General features: G+C 49.3%; 1 protein-coding gene and 1 long non-coding RNA gene across 5 annotated transcripts; one reads left to right on the forward strand and one right to left on the reverse strand.

The window, feature by feature from the left end:
- Positions 1-2: 2 nt before the first annotated feature.
- Positions 3-9292, reverse strand: MCRS1 (microspherule protein 1). 3 transcript variants are annotated; one of them, XM_042992217.1, is made up of 15 exons: positions 9134-9216; positions 7856-7975; positions 7197-7335; positions 6691-6829; positions 5918-6076; positions 5657-5766; positions 4707-4815; positions 4305-4443; positions 2042-2117; positions 1648-1676; positions 1439-1531; positions 1164-1246; positions 919-1006; positions 557-684; positions 3-439 (listed from the first exon to the last, which is right to left on the reverse strand). In XM_042992217.1, the coding sequence occupies exons 2-15, from the start codon at positions 7863-7865 to the stop codon at positions 353-355; spliced, it is 1389 nt and encodes a 462-aa protein (XP_042848151.1). In that variant the 5' UTR covers positions 7866-7975; positions 9134-9216; the 3' UTR covers positions 3-352. The 3 variants fall into 3 exon arrangements, with proteins under 3 accessions (XP_042848151.1, XP_042848152.1, XP_042848153.1); XM_042992218.1 differs by lacking the exon at positions 9134-9216 and adding an exon at positions 8242-8260; XM_042992219.1 differs by lacking the exon at positions 7856-7975 and having other exon boundaries at positions 9134-9292.
- LOC122240346 lies at positions 9257-16642 on the forward strand. 2 transcript variants are annotated; one of them, XR_006219934.1, is made up of 3 exons: positions 9257-9338; positions 9608-9793; positions 16437-16642. It is a non-coding gene; the product is annotated as an uncharacterized LOC122240346 (long non-coding RNA). The 2 variants fall into 2 exon arrangements; XR_006219933.1 differs by having other exon boundaries at positions 9266-9338; positions 9568-9793.
- The last annotated feature ends 3107 nt before the right edge of the window (positions 16643-19749 follow it).

A 19749-nucleotide genomic window follows, 5' to 3' on the forward strand; every position in this document is an offset into this window, starting at 1 on the left:
ACTACTTTGGAACTCGGTGCTTTTTATTTACAAAAGAAAAATAATAAAGGAAAAGTCTGAAGCCAATCAGCTGGAGACAAAGGGAAAAGGTGGGAATCTGAGGGGCAGAGGAGGGTGGTCTGCAGAGAGAGAAGGGGAGGGGCTCTGGCTCTAAGGAAGCCGGAGGGTTCCAGCCTCGAGGGGCTTCCCAAGGACCAGCCCTGCCCTCCCACAGAGGCTCAGATCAATGGGCCAGTTGGGTCTCCTCCTGCCCACCATGGTTTTTCCAGGAGCCTGAGTTCCCAGCTCCTAGGGGCTGGAATGGCAGGGGAACCGGAGGCCAGAGAGAGCACACGGGTCCCGCCACCACTCCTCACTGTGGCGTTATCTTGGCGGCCTCGGCCCGAATAAGGGCAATGAGGTCCTGGTTGATGAGGAAGACGAATCTCAGGCTGGCGATCTGTGGGCAAGAGAGAAAAGCGGCTGAGGACAGAGGTGGGACTGGGGGCCAGGCCCACACACCGGCCTCCCACGCCCCGGGTCTCATCATGACCTCTTCACCTCCCTCCCAGCTCACCTCCACCACGGAGTTGTTGCTGAGGCGCCATTTGGAGCCACACAGCACAGGCCGTCCATCGATGTAAATGGGCCGCCGACCCTCATTGGCAATGAAGAAATCACCATTATTTTTCAGCTTGATGACACCTGTGGGGATGGAGAGGCGAAAGGGATGAGGAGACAGGGGAGGCCAGAAGAGGGCCCGCAGTCCCACACACACTGCTTCCCGGGAACAGGCTAGAAGGCACCCATGACTCCCAAGTTAGAGATCTTGAAATGCCAGCTGCTCAACCCTAGCGGGTTCCCATGGAGACCAAGCTGCAGGGCCGGAGGGCAGCGAGAGGCTGGGAGGGACACCTCCACACTGCCGCCTGCCGGTACCTTGCTTCCGGGAGATCTTCCAGGCCGGACCCTCCAGAGACAGGTCCACATCAATCTGGTTATCCTTGGTTGCTCTGCCCAGGGTGATCTGGGGAAACGGGGTAGGTGAGGGCTGGGACCTGAGGAATGGGTCTACACAGGTCAGGGAAAAACGAGAGATCAGGGGCCAGACACAGAACAGGTCAGCGAGGACAAGACTGGCGGAGGAGGGAAACCCAGGGAAGCAGGGGCCGGGCCCGCCTTACCTCTCGGGAGCGCATCAGGTACCGCACCATGCGGCCCCGCAGCACCGCCAGAGTCTGGTTGTCGAAGTCAGGAGAGCTCATGCCTGCGAGGGGGAGCAGCTGGTGTCACGCAGAGCCCGCCTGAGGGCCACGGGGTGGAAGGCAGGGAGCCGGGGCGTGGGAAATGAGGGCGCAGCCAGCCAGGCAAGCACAGGGGCTCTGGGTGGGGCAGAGGGAGCTGGAGCAGGCACCCCCCCCCCCCCCCCCCCCCGCCCCTGGGTCCCCCGCCGCCTCACCTGTGATGCTGTCGACCAGCACCTGCCACTTATGCAGCTCCTGTTCCAGCTGTCGAATCTCTCGCTTCTGGCGCCGGTCGGCCACCGTCAGCTCTAGGGTGAGGCAGGGTGGTAAGCGGGGATGCTCTGAGGTCATCAGCACCTCGTACCGATGCTTTGTGCTGGCAGGAGCTTCCACCCCCTAACGGTCCCCAGCAGGGTACACTTACCATGTTCTAGGACCTCATCCCGCATGTCCCTGTGGGAAGAAGGGGGAAGGAGGAGGAATCAGGATCACCTGCTATTACCATCAGGTGCTACTTGGCTCATTACGGTGTCCCTCAGTCTCTCAGCTGAACAACCCAGGAGGCTGCTCCTCTGACCTTGGACTAGCCTCCTTCCCGGGGGTGGGGGGGGTGGGGGTGCTGAAGGGATGGGGCTCAGCAAAGACACCAGGTGCCAAGAGCGGCAAGCGGTGCACAAGACTGGGTGTGGGCTGGGCCCGATTCTCAGCAGCAGGAGGCCAGGTTGGGCAGTGCTGCCCAGGGAGCTCTGGCCCACCCCAAGGGGGTGGGGGGGGGGCACACTCCACTCTGTACCCTGTCTGTGGCCCCAGCCACTCACTTGAGCTTACTGTCATCAATCAGGTCTTCTGCGTCGGAGAAGTTCAGCACTTGGTCCCCCTTGGGCAGCGGCTGCACTGAACAAAGGACGGGGGGACGGTCAGCGCCGCCGCTCCTACTCCACCCTAAGCTGCCGAGCAGCAACTGAACTAAGGGGACAAACTGTGAAGACAACCTGTGGCAACAGTTTTGCGCTGCAATCAATAGGCAACAGAGCAGACCAGATTAGACACCCTCTTTTGGCACAAAGAATTCCTGACATTAGCTAAGGGCAGAGGTGGTTCTAGAAAGAAAAGGGAATTAAGGCTGACTTTTTGTGTGTGCTTTTCAGTGTGCGAGGGTTCTCACACAGCCTTGAACTAAGGAGGGAAGGCATCGCTGTCAGCTCCCCTGTGCACACGAGGGGACAGACACAGGAAGCAGGGTTAAGCCATGTGACTCAGGGTTAGGACAGAGGCAGGACCCAAGCTCTATTTTTCTGACTCCAGATCCAAAATGCTCCTCCGACACATCATACGCTCCCAAATATTCTCTGCCACACTCAGCAGGGGGCAGAGAGAGGCACATGCCGGTCAAGTGCTCCTCAAGATGTGCCAGAAGTGAGCTGCCCCCCGTAAGCCAGTATTTTTCAAACTGCGGGTCATGAGGTATTGACAGTCATGAGATTAGTTTCATTTCTTCCTCTGCCCCCCCTCCAAAAAAAAGAAAAGAAAAAGAAACAGGATAGAATAATGTCAGAGTCCATTAGATGTGTTGAGAATAAATAGTTTCGTGGAAGTTTTTCCGTTTTTTTTTTCTGACCACATTGCAAAAGGGGATGGGGGCCCACAAACTCTGAGAACTTCTGCCTTAAGGCCAGCTGTTCCCAGGACTGCAGTGTCGCTCAGTAGTTAGTGGCTGTGAAACCGTCGGCTGGGGAGTTTGTCAACACCCGGGGTGTGGTCACTGTCTGCCCGGGGAAGTGAGGGGGGCTGCACAGGAGCCACAAGTGCTCCACACCCTCAACCCCTTTAGGTCAGACTGTGTGGGAAACAAGGGACTGGGACAGTCATCCCCCCCCCCCCTCCGACTGCTCCCCCACTGCAGCTGCCTGAAATCCCACCAATTTAATACTCAACCAACTTGAGAGCCAAGCAGTGTATCTACCCGGTTCCTAGGACCTCCCAGCACTAGACAGTGAAGGAGAAATCAAATACCCACAGAAAAGACTCTTGGAGAGAAAAATTAAACCTCTGAGTTAACAGAGACGTTTATACAAGATAACTTTCAAAGAAGCCAGCTACAGCAGCATAAATCAACTTTATCTGGTGTCCACTCTCTGTGGGAATTCAGGGACGTCGGAGTCTGAGGCAGAAGCAGAGCTGTGGAAGCTGCAGGAATAAAGAGGGCTGCCCACTAACTGCAGAGACCCTCAGGAAGGAAAGACAGGGCATCCCTGACACGATCTCCTCAAATCCTCTTGCAGGAGTATCTTTTGATAACCAGGAGCAGTAGGACCCAGGGAGTAGGCGGAGTGCACAGGCAAAGCCTCGTTTCCAGAACAGTGCGGACAACTATGGAGACGCTGATGGGCAATACCATCCAGGAAGGGAGGGCAGAGTGTGTCTACACTACGCTGCACCACGAAAGCCTGATCCCAAATCCCAAGTCAAATTGAAGAGCCTCCCGCACTTTAGTCAGCTGACTTTCCCCGAGTTTGTCATCAGGGGCGAAAACTTGCTGGTGAGGAAGAGGTGGGCAGACAGTGTTCTGGCCCCTGGGAAAGGAGGAAGGCAGGGGGCCTGGGTGTGAAAGCCCAATGGGAATTTCCGCATGGCTCCAAGGCAGCGAGAAGGAAAGTGGAGAGAGGGAAGGGGCAGAAAGAGACCCTACCACCTCTGGGGGGGAAACAGGGAAAGATAAAGCAGTGCAGGGGACTTTCACCTTTTATTCACTTTCAACGTTATTCACGAAGACTATGTTACCGTATTGTTTACATAATAGCGAAATATGTTAAAAATGACAACAAAAACAGGAAGTGGGAGACAACACTGCCATTTAGACTTTTTGCTCAGGATTGCAGACGGTTTGGGCTACCCTTACCATGCTGCTGAGTGTCATTCCAGCCACTTTCCTTCCTCCTGGAAGGAAGTTTTGCTGCCAAGAGATGCAAGACACTGGGGGCCACTGAGGGATCCGTTACTGGGCACCTAAGGGCAACCGTGCCCAGACAACTTCACACTTACACGCACACACCCACTCCGCCAGCTCCTGGAGCCAGTTACCTGTCTGGTCCTCCAGTAGGTAATACTGCTTCATGAGCTGCCAGTGGGCCTGCAGAGCCTTGGCAGTACGGGCCAGGTAGAAGGCATCAGGGTGTCTGTGTAGCAGGTCCTGGAAGGTCTCCAAGGTGGGCTGGCTGGTCTGGAGGGCAAGAAGCGTGTTCTCGGCATTTGGGTTTTCTCATTCCTGTCTCGGCCTCGTCATCCCCACCCCCTGTCCCCACCAGGAGCTGGGAGAAGCGAGAGGGAGCCGGTCTTGGCTCTTCCTAAGGACCCCATCCACAAAGGCCCCTGCCAATATACGAGACCTGCCGGGCACGTTTCCAGGCAGTGGGGCCTCCCCACATCCGTAGTTCTCCCAGTGGTTAGGTCCCCACCCTGCCCTTCTCTGCTTCTCAGCCTTACCGATCCCACTTTGCTCAGCAGCTGCTCCTCAGCCTTGCTAAACAAGGCCTTGCTCTGGATGGCGGCAATGGCTTCTGGGTGCAATTGTCTCATGGCCTGGCAAGCCAGCCTGAGGGGGTAGAGGGAGAAAGAGGGCAGGGTTGAAGGGAGGGGGTCAAGCAATCCGGGGTTCCTATAGGCCTCTGAGATCCAGAACTAGAGGCTAGGCCCTCAGCAGCACCAGCCGAAGGCTTAGCACTGCACCTGTGGCCTCATGCATTTCTTGAAAGCATAACAGGCAACTCAACAAACCGAGTTTCCAGTGTTCACCTCCTCGAAGATACTCAAGGCACAGCCCCCAGAGACCAGTCCCAAGGGAGATCCCAAGACCACCCACTGCCCACCACATCCTCTCTCCAAAGCTGAGCCCTGCCTGCTTCCTGTCAGGGCCGTGGCTAGAGCTTAAATGGTGTTAGAGACCGTGGAACAGAAGATGGGTGGTAAGCATCCCGCCAGCAATGACAATGTTAAACGAAGTGGCTGAGGAGGAAGAGTGTGCGCGGCGTATGCACGCAGGCTTACTTGAAACTTGGACTATTAGGGGCCTTGGTGTTCTTTTGTTCCAACTCCTTCTTGTGGAGGTCAGTGGGGAAAGGATGGAAAGTGACCTGCCCAAGACCACCCTGGTGGAACCAGGGCTCCTGGTGCTCATTCGGATATTTTTTCCAGGCTGCTTCTGCAGCTTCCAGATCCCCTGCTTCTGGCATCAAGCCAGGACTAGCCGGGTTGGCAGCAGGAAGAAGCTTCCCTCCCAAGCCTGCCTGGTTTCAATATCATCCCAGAGGATGCAAGGCCCCATGAGTCCTGCCTCCCAGGCCCCTCCCTTGGGCCCTTGTATAGTTCTCTCTGTTTCAGGAGCCAAATTCTAGTGTTCCTCGTCCCTCCACGCTGCCAGAGCTGGCCCCACTCACTTGGAGATGACCGGATCGTAGAGCAGGGCGTACCAGCGCTCCTGGACTTCCCGAAGGGTGAAGCGGCAGCTGAACTTCACGCCCAGGTGGACAGATGTCAGGTCGTTGGTCTGCAAGGCCCCAGATGGGTTGGTCCCAGCCCTAGAGCTGGGAAGGACCCTTCCCCTGCCACCCCCAGGGTGCTGCTGGGCTAGTGCAGGGGCTGGGAACCGCAGGCCGAGGGGAGAGGGGGGACGTGAAGCCTGCAGTGGGAAGCACTACCTGCAGCACAGCATTGATGAGCAGGAGGTCATCCGCTGGCTTCCAGCGGCCCAAATCCTTGGTCACCTGAAGTGGCTGTTTGCTCTTCTTCACGCGCTTGGTGAGTCCAGGGGTTGGGGCTGGGCTGGGCGGCACGGGAGTGCTAGGGGCCTTGGACACCTGAGCAGAGGACAGGAAGAGCTCAAAGCCGGCATCAGGGCAGATGGGGCTTTGGACCCTGAACTTCACACACTGTGTGGTGGCCCCGGTCCCACCCAACCATAAGCAACACAGGCAGGAGCTCGGCTTTCTAGTCCCCACCCCTCCCCCTCCCACCTCTACCAAAGTACTTCTACATAATCCTTGAACATATGGGGTCTTCTCTTTGCTGGTGGCACCCTCAACCCCAGAGTGGAGGGTGGGTGGGGAGGATACCAGGAAACCACTCTTATTGGTACGGTGTCTAGGGCCAGAGCAATGCCACCTGGGGGTTATTTTTACACCCAGCAATGCTGGGAACAGGCTGTCTGCTCCCAGAATAGATGCACGCTCCATGCCTCCCACACAGAATGTGATACAGGACGCATTGACAGGGTGTGTGTGTGGGGGGGGGGGGGTGCAGCAAGAAAGGGGGAGTAGGGAGCGATGGGCTCTCAGGAGGGAGGCATCTGAGGTTGGGGCTGAGGCCACCCGATTTTCTCACAAGTCTCCTTTGCCAGGGCCCCTGTCAGCTGGCAAAGGTGGTGGGGAAAAACAAAATCTGGCCCTGGCCCCCACATCTCCCAATCCCTCACCTTCTTCTTCTCACTGGAGGAAGGTTCACTCCCCGAACAGCGCCCTGGTTCCACCCCACTGGCTCCCTTCGCGCGGGTAGAGGACTTAGCCAGGCTGCTCTCCACTAGCTCATCATCAAACTTCTTCCTCTTGATGAACCTGTGGAGAGTCCTACCCAGTGAGCATCCCTTGCCCCTTCCCTAGGACCCACCTGCACACACTCAGCCTCTGAAACAGAGCAGGTTCCCGGCTGGGCGCTAACTGCTCCGGCCCAGTGGATGGGGCACGGAATTGCTATGCTCCATCCCTCTGAGATGACAGGGTATTGCACCACAAAGATTCCATGTGAAAGACCTCAGATCGCCCTCCCTTGGCCCATATCCCACAAGAGGGATTTGGTAGGAAAAGCACAAGGCTCCGCCAGTACTTAGGCTCCAGAGGGGCTCGGGTAGCCACTGCAACAGTGGTGAAGACATGTAGCACCTAATGCCCTTGCCCAGTTCCTGGCCCTTCGAACCCTTACTACCTGGAGGAGCTTCTCCGTTTAGGGATGGTGCCCAAGGCCTGGGAGGAAGCCCGCTTCTGCCCTGCCAGCGACTCCTCATCCTCTGAGCGGCTGGCAGTGCCTGATGCCATCAGAGATGAATCTAGCAGCCCCTGAGAATCTAGAAAAAGAAAAGTAGTGAACTCAAGTCTCCTAAGTGCCTAGTAGAGCCTTGAGCCTCTGAACATGGGACCCCTCCTCTGCTCCTCCTCCCCCTGCCAGCCCTCCTGGCCCTTCCCCTGCTTCCTTGACATTTGAGGTTTTAAGGTGGGAATTCCTTGGCCATCCAGATCCCATCTGGGCTCAGACCTGGCCCAGACCTTCCACGCTGGGCAGTTCTCCCGGTGCCACGTGTCATGTCGTGCAGCACATGGTGCTCAGGTCAGACTGGTGATGCCGACACACCGGGCTCTGGGCATAACTGCTCCCTCTGCCATCAAAATGCAGCCGTGCCAAAGAGCGGCAGCTCAACAGCAAGTCAGTCAATTGTGGCCTCTGCCGAGAGGTACGTGGGTGGTGCTGGCCCAGGGGGAGGTGGCAATGCCCAGTCAGGACGAAAAGACATACGTGCCAGGCACGGGGTGGAATCAGCAGATGCTTGGCGCCTGAGCGTTTGGGGAGCTGGCCTGGCCTCATACTACCTTTGTCCATCCTCTTACAGTCCCAAAGCCACTGGTTCCAAACCACAGGGCTAGGAGGAAGGGTCCCACAGGCTCATCCAAGGATTCTGACCAGGTGAGCTTAGAGGCTGAGAGGAGATTCTGCAAAGGAGAAATAAGGCTCCCTGAGGCACAGGTTTCCAATGGGCCAGCCCCACCTTCTACTGGAACAGCTCCCCCAGGATCCCATAAACTAGGGAAGACATAAGGAGAAGAAACACAAGGCTCTATTCTGCCATGACCCTGATAAACCAACAGCTTTCTAAAGGTCACCGACATCTTTTAGAATATAAAAGCTATGGACTCCAGGAAAATGTACAAACACATAGCATTTTAGGGGGTCCACAGACCTCTATGATTCTACTCACAGTCGCTAGGAAGGGCCTCGACTATAAACCAGCAGGAAACAAGGGATTAGTGGCTCACTTTTTCTTATCTTCGCTGCCCACTCAGTTCAGCAGCACCACCCTTGCCCTTCCAAGCCAAAGCAAGGAAACGGAGATCGAACTCTGATCTGTCCATCTAATTTTTATTTTCATTTTCAGCTTTGGCTGAAGATTTAGCGGGTGGGACTGCGTGGAACCTAAAAAAACGCGGTTTGGGAACTGAGCGAATTTCCACCGCCCTGGGGCGCCTGCTCCTAACCCCAGAGAACTCAGGTACTGGGGACTCTCTGGGCGTGCCGCTTGCGGGCCCCGCCCCTTCAGACCAGGGCGGCTCTCCGCACAGTTTTCTGGCCCTGCCCCCAGGTGCTCTAGTCGCTCGGCTCCGTAGGATACGGCTGGGAATCTTGACACTTGGGGGTCAGGTGAAGGGTAGCCTGAGGCTAAGTCTGGGCCCCCTTCCTTCCCTGGCCCTCGTTCTCCGAGTGCACACCCGAGGTGGGGGAGTAGTGCCGGTCTGTTTCTGGAGCTCGGAATAAGAGTGGTGAAGTCAGCCCTGAAACTCAAAAGCAAAGCACCGAGTGCACCCAGATGTCCTCGCTGCCTTGGGTTAAGCCCCACTAACTGGTGGCGAGGGACAGGAGACTAACTCCCAGGTCAAGTCTCACCCCACCTTCGCCTTGCCCACCTTTGCGCATGCGTAACATCTCGGCCCAGATTCTGGCCCGGTCCGGCCCACGCATGCGCAGATTTTCGGGGCGCTATCGGGGCGGGGCCCCAAACATTGTGGGGGGGTCTTCCCCAGCGGCACTCTGGAAAACTCCATTTCGTCCCAAACTCTGCTCAGAACCCTCAGAAGCGAACCGCGAGGTCTCACCATTCCTAGGCTGCCAGCTCCAACAATTTCTCCGCGGCGACGGCAGCAGCCGCAGGGCCAAACCCGGCTTCCGTGAGACACATCTACTTCCGGGTCTGCGAACTAGGGAAGGCGCGATCTCTTCCGGTTCGCCCGGGAATGTGATGAAGGGGGCGTGGTTACGGCAGGGAATGGGCCGACTTTTTGCTAATAGTCGAAATAAAAGGTTTTCACAATTGGGACAACATAGGGGGAAACATGAGGGATTATAGGCCCCAGAAAGATTACTCGCTTGAAGAGATTAATGGAAAGGCGAGACTTGGCGTAGGATAGACTGAGAGGCGGGCTGGAGGTAGGGTGGGCGGGGGACCCCACTTCGGCTTTCGAATTCCCACGGGGTATAGGAGCCTTTAATGGTTTCCCAGGGGCAACGATGTATTGTTTGATTCTCCCAGCGGTTTTAAAGAAACTGCTGTGTGTCGGGCCCTGTGCTAGGCACAACACGGGGAGATGATGTGGCGTTCGCTCCAGCTGGAGAGGTGTGGCGTACAGAAGGCGGGGAGGTTGATGTCTAAGGATCGGATGGAGGGTCGTGGGCCTGAGGTAGAGGTCCTCAGGAAAGAGCAATGCCCAGTGGCAGCCCGATCCCATCAGGACTGCTGGAAGCAGTTGTGGACCTTGGTAAGTAAGAGAGAAGTCCAGAGGAGAGTGCCCTGGAGGGAAGCTTGGGATGGGAGAACAAGGCAACGGGCAAGTTTGGCCCTGAGAATCCAAACAGACCACTAAAAGAGGGTTTCTGTTTGTTTAATGTTTCCTGAGAGGGGCACGAAAGAGTAGTAACTGCAGAGAATCATATCACAGCTCAGATTAAGGAAAGTCCCAATTCCAAAGCTGTCCAGCATTGGGTAATCCTTTCAATGGAGATGTCAACCACACCGTCACCTGGACATTGTCAGGGGATGTCAGGTGGGAGGCTAGCCCTTCTAGCCCTGACAGTGTATGATAGCCCACTGCTTCAAAAGCCCTCAACTCATTTACTGTCCTGTGATCTTACTTAATAAGTATTAACCTATTTTTCTCCCCTGAAAGACTGTGAGTTTTCTGATACAAGGTGTGTGGATTTTATGAGGTCTAGTATAGTATCTATGCTAGGTGAGAGTTATCAGGGAGGTTTCTAAGGAGAGGACAGGTGAGCTGAGATTTGACAGTTGATAGAAGCCAGTCATGAAAAGAGCTGGTGTATGATGACCTAAATAGAGGGGACAGCACAGCTCCAAAGCAGAAATGAATTTGGTGAGTTTGAGGAACAGGAAGGAGCCCAGGAGAAGGATGATCAAGAAAAAGAGGGATGGAGATGTGGATAGAGGTCATCAGGGGCAGATCACATTAGCCTTTGCAGTTCTTACTGGATTTGGGCCTTTATTCTTAATGCTTTGGAAAGCTCTTAAAGGATTACAAGTGAAGGCATCCTTGCTGTGATATGATTTAATTTTTAAGATGATGCCTCCAGCTGTTTGTGGGGAAGGATTGTAAAAGAGGAAACAGATCAGATTAAGAGATTACCTTGCAGCAATCCAGGTGAGAGGTAAATTCGGGTGGTTTAGGTGGGTTGTGGGGCAGTGAAAATGGACAGAAACAGTGACTTTGATGTATATTTTGGAGCTAGAACTACAAGGATTTGCTGATGGATTGCATATGGGATATGAGGGAAAGGGAAGAGTCAAAGATAAGACCTAGGTTTTTGGCTTGAGAAATTGGGTGGATGCTGGAGCACCCTTTAGAATATATCCAGAATCTGGCCCTATCCAAGTCACCTTGATGCAGGCCGGCTGGGCCTGAGGACCCAGAAGGGATCCTGCAAGACCAGCCAAGAAAATCCTTGGCTTTGTGCAGGGTAGAAATCAAACACAGCTGAGGGGCACCTCGGTGGCTCAGTCAGTTAAGCATTGTACTCTTGATTTTGGCTCAGGTCATGATTTCACAGTGTGTGAGATTGAGTCCCTCATCAGGCTCTGTGCTGAGTGTGGCACTGCTAGGGATTCTCTCTCCCTCTCTTTCTGCCCCTCCTGTGCTCATGCTTTCTCTCTCTCTCTCTCTCAAAAATAAATAAATAAACATTAAAAAAAAAAGAAACACAGCTGAGAGGAAGTGAGACCAGTTTGTTAAAGATATAAAAAGAGTGTAGATACTGGCATAGAGTCTGGGAGACTCAGAAAGGAAAAAAGAATGAATCTCATCTTTGCTTGGGGCCTGGAGTTCCTGCATCCAGGAACAAAGGCAAGTGTTTAGGTGTCTTCCACAAGTTACTTATGCCCTGGAGCCAGAGGTCTTGATGAGTCAGTGGTCTTGGAAAATATTCATGGTGACCCTGCCCAGTCACTCTTTAGATGTTCACTATTGTGCTGGAAGACTGCAAAGAAATCTAAATTCTTGACCTTTACTAGGAGTGGTTTTTCTCCGATGATGGGGACCTCTGATGATGGGGGTCTCCTAATGTGGAAGAACCCAATCACAACCCAATCAGATGGACCTGGAAGCTGCGGGCAGGTGGGGAGGGGGACATGGAAGGATTCACTCAACGCAGAACAAAAGAGATAAAAGTTTATTGAATACACTGTAAAGGAGTGGCAGGCAGGACAGCAAAGCAGAGATTGTCTGCAAGGAAGCAGTGGGTGGGGACTATTTAAAGGAGGCAGGTGAGCACTGTTGTTTAACATAGTGTTGGGAGCCCTAGCCTCAGCAGACAACAAATCTAAATAAAAGGCATCCAAATTGTCAAAGAAGAAGTCAAACTTTCACTCTTTGCAGATGACATGATACTCTACATACCCAAAAGACTCCAGCAAAAAACTGCTAGAGCTGATACAGGAATTCAGCAAAGTTGCAGGATATAAAATCAATGTACAGAAATTGGTTGCATTTCTATATACCAATAATGAAGCAACAGAAAGAGATATCAGGGAATCATTCCCATTTACAATTGCATCAAAGCCATAAAATACCTAGCAATAAACCTAACCAAAGAGGCAAAAGGTCTGTATGCTAAAAACTACATAAAGCTTATGAAAGAAATTGAAGAAGACACAAAGAAATGAGAAACATTCCATGCTCATGGATTGGAAGAACAAATATTGTTAAAATGTCAATATTACCCAAAGCAATATACATGTTAAACGTACTCTCAATCAAAACAACACCAGCATTCTTCACAGAGCTGAAACAAACAACCCTAAAATTTGTATGCAACCCCAAAATACCCCAAGTAGCCAAAGTAATGTTGAAAAAGAAAACCAAAGCTGGAGGCATCACAATCCTGGACTTCAGCCTGTATTACAAAGCTGTCATCATCAAAACAGTATGATATTGGCACAAAAACAGACACATACATTGATCAATGGGATAGAATAGAGAACCCAGAAATGGACCCACAAAAGTATGGCCAACTAATCGACAAAGCAGGAAAGAGTATCCAATGAAAAAAAGATAGTCTCATTAGCAAATGGTGCTGGAAGAACTGGACAGCAACATGCAGAAGAATGAACCTGGACCACTTTCTTATACCATACACAAAAATAAATTCAAAATGGATGAAAGACCTAAATGTGAGACAGGAAGCCATCAAAATCCTACGGGAGAAAACAGGCAGCAACCTCTTTGACCTTGGCCACAGCAGCTTCTTACTTGACATGTCTCTGAAGGCAAGGGAAATAAAACTTTTTTAATGTTTATTTTTGAGAGAGAGAGAACCAGAGTGCGAGTGGGGGAGGAACAGAGAGAAAGGGAGACACAGGATCTGAAGCAGACTCCACGTTCTGAGTTGTCAGCACAGAGCCCGGAGTGGGGCTCTAACTTGCAGACCGCGAGATCTGACCTGAGACGAAGTCAGACCCTTAACTGACTGAGCCACCCAGGCACCCCAAGGGAAATAAAAGCAAAAATGAACTATTGGGACCTCATCAAGATAAAAAGCTTCTGCACAGCGAAGGCAACGATCAACAAAACTAAAAGGCAACCAACGGTATGGGAGAAGATATTTGCAAATGATATATAAAGGGTTAGTATCAACACCCCAAAAACAAATAATCCAGTGAAGAAATGGGCAGAAGACGTAAATAGACACTTTTCCAAAGAAGACATCCAGATGGCAAACACATGAGAAGATGCTCAACGTTGCTCATCATCAGGGAAATACAGATCAAAACCACGTTGAGATACCACCTCACACCAGTCAGAATGGCTAAAATTAACAACTCAGGAAACAACAGATGTTGGTGAGGATGTGGAGAAAGGGGAACCCTCTTGCACTGTTGGTGGAAATGCAAACTGATGCAGCCAGTCTGGAAAACAGTGTGGAGGTTCCTCAAAAAAAATTGAAAATAGAATTACCCTATGACTCAGCAATTGCACTACTAGGAATTTATCCGAAGGATTCAGGAGTGCTGATTCAAAGGGGCACATGCACCCCCATGTCTATAGCAGCGCTATCAACAATAGCCAAATTATGGAAAGAGCCCAAATGTTCATCAACTGATGAATGGATTAAGAAGCATGTGGTGTATGTATGTATGTATGTATGTATGTATGTATGTATGTATAATACTACTCTGCTTTGAAAAAGGATGAAGTCTTGCCATTTGCAACAATGTGGATGGAACTGGAGGGTATAATGCTAAGCAAAATAAGTCAGTCAGAGAAAGGCAGATATCACATGATTTCACTCACGTGGAATTTGAGAAACTTCACAGATGATCATAAGGGGAGGAAGGAAAAATAAGATAAAAACAGAAGGAGGGGCAAACTGTAAGAGACTCTTAACTACAGAGAACAAACTGAGGGTTGATGGGAGTGGGGAAAATGGGTGGTGGGCATTAAGGAGGGCACTTGCTGGGATGAGCACTGGGTGTTATATGTAAGTGATGAATCCCTGGATTCTACTCCTGAAGCCAAGACTGTATGTTAGCTAACTTGAAAATAAATAAGATTAATAAATAAAATTTTAAAACTAAACTAAAATAATAAATAAATAAATAAATAAATAAATAGGGCAGGTGAGGAGTAATGGCGACATATGGAATTTTCCCTTTTTTGGTAACTTGCCTGGTTGTAAGTAGCCCATTGGTTAATTAAGGCCTGTGGATATTTTGAGGTGGGTCACCTGATATTCAGCCAAGGGGTTGCTGTGAGTGTTTTTACATTCCATTGCTCAAGCCCATTGCCTAAAAGCTGCCTCTAAGAGGGCATATATTATCTGTTCTATATGCATGTGTAAGGGAGAGGTGCAGGTCCTAGCAAGAATAGAAGCAGGAAAAGGAGCGATAAAAGCAGTTTTCATGGCTCCCTTTAGTTTTCCTGTCTCACCCTAAGTCCATCGTCTCTCATCTGGACTATTGCAAGAGCTGCCTCACTGGTCTCCCCACTTTCATCTTCCTGCCCCTCCTCTGATTTCTTCACAGAAGCTAGCGCATACCCATTAAGATGGAAATCCACTCATGTCAAGCCTCTGTTCAAAATCCTCCATCTTCTTTGAGTACACCTCATGGTCTAGCCCTTGTTACCCTGACCTCATCTCCTGCTCCTCCCCCTTGCCCTTTCTAACATCTCCGTCTCCATCCCTTGCACCCTCTGCCCTTTCCCTGCTTTGTTTTTCTTCTTAACCCTTATCTTTTAATGCATGACATACTTTGCTTTTCCCCCTTTTATTTTATTTTTTAAAAACTTTTTTTAAGTTTATTTATTCATTTTGAGAGAGACAGTGTACGTGGGGGAAGAGAAGAGATAAAGGGAAATAGAGAATCCCGAGCAGGCTCTGCATTGTCAGGGCAGAGCCCAAGGCAGGGCTCAAACCCATGAACCAAACTGTGAGATCATGACCTGAGCTGAAACCAAGAGTCAGTCAACTGACTGACCCACCCAGGCAGCCCTCTCCCATTTATTGTATGTCCTCCCAACAGTAGAATGTAAACTCTATTAGGGCAGGGGCTTTGTTTATTTTGTTCACTGCTATAGTAGGTGCTTAACAAATATGTGTTAAGTGTGATTTAAAAAAAAAATTTAATGTTTATTTATTATTGAGAGACAGAGAAAGACAGAGCATGAGCATGGGAGGGGCAGAGAGAGGAGGAGACACAGAATCCGAAGCAGGTTCCAGGCTCTGAGCTGTCAGCACAGAGCCCAACATGGGGCTCGAACTCTAACCGTGAGATCATGACCTGAGCCGAAGTCGAACGCTCCACTGACTGAGCCACCCAGGCGCCCCACGTTGAGCAAGTGTGTTAAATAAACTCACTGAAAAGGAGAATTCTGTGGGAGGAGGAGGTTCGTGTAGGGGTAGACAAGAAGGGTTCTGTTCAGACATGTTAAGTTTGAGATGCCTGGGAGGTATTTGGGTGGAAGTGTTGAGAGGAGAGGTGGACACACTAGTCCAGTCAGGCAAGAAGGCCTACCCTGGAGCTATACACAAAGGAAACATTATCATGAAGATGTAGATGCCAGTGTCTAGGGAAGAGTATAGACAGAGAGTGAGGAAGGTCCAAAGCCAGTGCCTGGGGCACTCCAATGTTTAAGGTTAGGTAGAGGAGGAGCCAGAAAAGGGGACAAAAAGAAAGAAGAGTGTGGCTAAAAGGAAAAGCTAGCAATGGCACCAATCATCCTGTTTCAGTTAACCATCCCTGGCTCCAGAATAGTCTTTCACAGTATGGCCCTCTTTCCCTGGGATGGGCGTGGTTTACAATGAAGACCATACTCATGATTTCTCCTAGATCTGTGTTCAGCTGCTCAGGGCTCCAGGCTGCTCCTCCTGGGAATTAGACTATGGTGGTTAAGAACATAGGCTCTGGAGTCGAACAGCCTGATTTTAAACCTTAGCTGTATCACCTACTGACCTGTGACCTTGAGCAAGTTACATTTCTTTGCCTCAGTTTCATCATCTTTTGAGAAATAATAGTACCCACTTTGTAGGATGGTTCTGAGGAGTAAATCACTCACTATTTAAACAAGTAGCAAGTGTTCAAAAATGTTAGCTGTTGGTACTGTTCTTAGGGCCTGGGTCTTAGTGTCACCTGCCAGGTTATCAGAGTGTAGGGCCCAAACTGATAGCATAGCCCATCCCGACTCTTGTCCACTAGAGAAGTTTCCCTCTCACCTAAGGCTGTTACCTCTGGGTGCTCAGCCGGAAGACGCAGGATCTATCTGCTATTGGCTCAACTATACCATCTTAGGAAGTCAAGTTTAATAAAGCTGTTGACCACTACAAAGTTATCTTTGGGTTCACAATGCATTTTAAGTTAACATATACTTGATATGTGTACATGTTTTTTTCTCCAAGGGAGGAGAAACTGTCTGCAGAGGAAGAGCCTTACACACAGCCTGGAGCCTCCCGAAACAGCAGTCTTCAGGATAGAGAACCACAGAAAAATGATGCAACACCCAACTTCACAAACGTGACAAAGTTTACACATCGCTGTCCAAAAGCCAGAGTCACAATTAATCAGGAAACCTAAATTATTCTCATTAAAGTTAGGTATTCCATAAGGATGGCCCCTGTGACTATTTTTCTTTTAGTATTGCTTTGGAAGTACTAGCCTACTTAATTGCAGAAGAGAAAGGAATAAGGTCGATCAACTGGAAAAGAGGTAAAATTATCATTATTTATTTATGAAATGATAGCCTACCTGGAAAATCAAGGACATCAACTGCAAAACTAATACAAATGAGACATTTTGGCAAAGTGGGCACAAGTTAATATACAAAAAGCCAGCAAACAACAGCCAGTTAGAAAACATAGGGGAATAAAATATATCATTTACAATAGCAACAACAAAGTAAACTAACCAAGAGTAATCTTAACGAATGTACTAGGTCCAGGCGCTCAATACTAAAATGCTATCAAATAACACAAAAGGAGGCTTGAAAAAATGAAAAGTCATATTCTATTTTTGGGTAGAAAGACTCACTATCATAAAGATGTCAGCTCTCCATAAATTAATCTATAAATTTCACACAACCTAATAAAAATACCAACAGACGACATAATCCGAATATAAAGTCCACATGGAAATTTCTGCATCAAGAATAGCCATGAACATTCTGAAAAAGAAGGTTAGTGAGAGAAATAGTTCTACCAGATATAAAACCATTAAATGCTACAATAATTAAAGTAATGAAACCCAGGGGACACTAGCACATACACGGGCAACTTGATCAAGAGAACCAAATAGCGAATCCAGAAATAGACTCCACATTTAAAATGTTAGTGTGCGATGAAGGTAGCATCATCTATCAGTAGAGAAAAATGGATTATACAATAAGTGGTATTAAGACAATTGTGTAACTGCCTGAAAAAAATAATATGGTATCTCTGGCTTGGTCTTTACCCTAAAATAAATCCATGTGAATCAATTGTGTTTAAATAAATGTAAAAGGATACAACCATAAATGTATAATGTCACAGTGGAGAAAGCATTTGTCAGAAGAGCACAAAATTTCCCAAAGCATAAAAAAAGGACAAGTTCAGTCAACAAGAAAATCTATAATTTCTGCAGAGCAAAAAAAACACCATGAACAAACACAAATGGTACACGGAGGGAAATATTTGCAACTCATCTCACAGACAAAGGGACTAATGTGCTTAATATATACAAAATCCCCTCAAATCAATATAAAAAAATACAAAAATCCAATAAGAAAATGGGACGAGCAACATAAAAGGAAAGATAAATGGCTCTTGGACATATGAAAAAATACTCAAGCTTACTCACAAGAAAGTTGAAACTACACTTAGATGTTATTTCTGGCAAACAATCCAAACATTTGACTGTATAACCTTGGCACGGTTATATGTTACTGGAGGAACTGTAAATTGTTGATATTTGTTGAAATTAAAAATGCATATGATTTCAGATCCAACATACTTGCACACATGCAAGATAAAGTATACGCAAAATTATTAACTATAGCATTGTTTATAGTAGCACAAATTTGCAAACAACTCAAACATCTGTCACTAGAAGACTAGTTAAAGAAGTTGTGGTCCATCCATACAATGGACTACCATACAGCTAGGCTGAAGAGCTGTCACAAAAATCTTTACAGGCCATGATTAAACCCATGAAGAGCCATTAAAGAGTTTTTATGCAGGGGGTATGGTATGAGATCTGGATTTGAGAAAGATCTCTCTGGCCTAGTATGGAACATAAATTGAAACAGTAAAACTACAGACAGGGAGGCCAGTCAGTGGCTAAATTAGGGTGGTCATCTTTTTTTTTTTTTTTTTTTTTTAATTTTTGAGACAGAGAGAGACAGAGCATGAACGGGGGAGGGGCAGAGAGAGAGGGAGACACAGAATCAGAAGCAGGCTCCAGGCTCTGAGCCATCAGCCCAGAGCCCGACGCGGGGCTCGAACTCGCGGACCGCGAGATCGTGACCTGAGCTGAAGTCGGACGCTTAACCGACTGAGCCACCCAGGTGCCCCAAGGGTGGTCATCTAAGACACCCAAAATGTAGACTGGATATGGCTTGGGGATAAATTGGGTGTAGAGGTGCAAGAGATGAGGCATGGATCCCTGGTCTCCAGCTTTGGCAGTAGAAGGAGAATGATGATTATACTTTGAGACAGGGAGTGCAAGTGGAGAAGTTGGTTTGAGTGAGAAGGAAAGATGAGTTTTATTTGGATGAATTGAGCTAGAGGTGCCAGTGGGCAACCGGTTGACACATTCAGATGGGTGTCTGGATATACAGCTCTATGACTCAGGAGAGAAGGGGATTAGGGATAAATTTGGGAGTCATTATCATATAGCTGGTGTTCAAAGCCATAGGGGAGGATGAAGTCATTTGGGGACATCATACGGCACGAAGAGAGGAGAGAGTCCAGGCACTGGTGCAACCCACAGAATACACTGGCTGAAGATAATGAACTTCTTGAGGAGCCAAAAGAGTATCAGGAACATAGGAGGGAAACCAAATATCACATGACAGAAGTCAAGGAAAGAATGTAATAGCAATTTTTTTTTAATTCCTGGGTTTTTTAAATTATTATTTTAAGAGAGTGTGTGTGCAAGTGGGGGAAGGGGGGAAGAGAGAGTGGGAGAGAGAAAATCCCAAGTAGGCTCTGTGCTATTAGTGCAGAGCCCAATATGGGGCTCAATCCCATGAACTGTGAGATGATGACCTGAGCCAAGATCAAGAGTCGGACACTTAACGGACGGAGCCACCCAGGTACCCCACTGCGGTAGACTTTTAGTGGTCTGTGTCTCTCACTTGATTATAATATCCTTGAGGAAATAAAACTGGGTTTTATTTTTCTTTCTTTTCCTCCCTGTCTGCTCCATCCCTATCTTCAATCAATACAAGGTTTTGTACATAATTGTTTGTGAACAAACAAGGGCATGAATACATAAATTCAATCAAAGCTGGTTCCTTTTTTTTTTTTAATGTTTATTTTGAGAGAGAGAGAGATCGAGCAAGGGAGAAGGGGCAGAGCAAGAGGGAGAGAGAGAATCCCAAGCAGGCTCTGTACCTGACAGGGCTTGAACTCACAACGGTGAGATCATGACCTGAGCCAAAATCAAGAGTGCCATGTTTAACTGACTGAGCCACCCAGGTGCCCCAATGCTAGTTCTTTATACTACTTTGGTTCAAGC

The sequence above is a fragment of the Panthera tigris genome, chromosome B4 (genome assembly GCF_018350195.1).
Source record: "Panthera tigris isolate Pti1 chromosome B4, P.tigris_Pti1_mat1.1, whole genome shotgun sequence".
Taxonomy (NCBI): Eukaryota; Metazoa; Chordata; class Mammalia; order Carnivora; family Felidae; genus Panthera; species Panthera tigris.

What these genes read in the sequence shown, in the direction of transcription:
- MCRS1 (XM_042992217.1), bottom strand. An exon ending in ACCTGATGCGCTCCCGAGAG is followed by an intron (nt 1,007 to 1,163) that starts GTAAGGCGGGCC and finishes CCGTTTCCCCAG; the next exon opens with ATCACCCTGGGCAGAGCAAC. An exon ending in GCAACAACTCCGTGGTGGAG is followed by an intron (nt 440 to 556) that starts GTGAGCTGGGAG and finishes TCTTGCCCACAG; the next exon opens with ATCGCCAGCCTGAGATTCGT.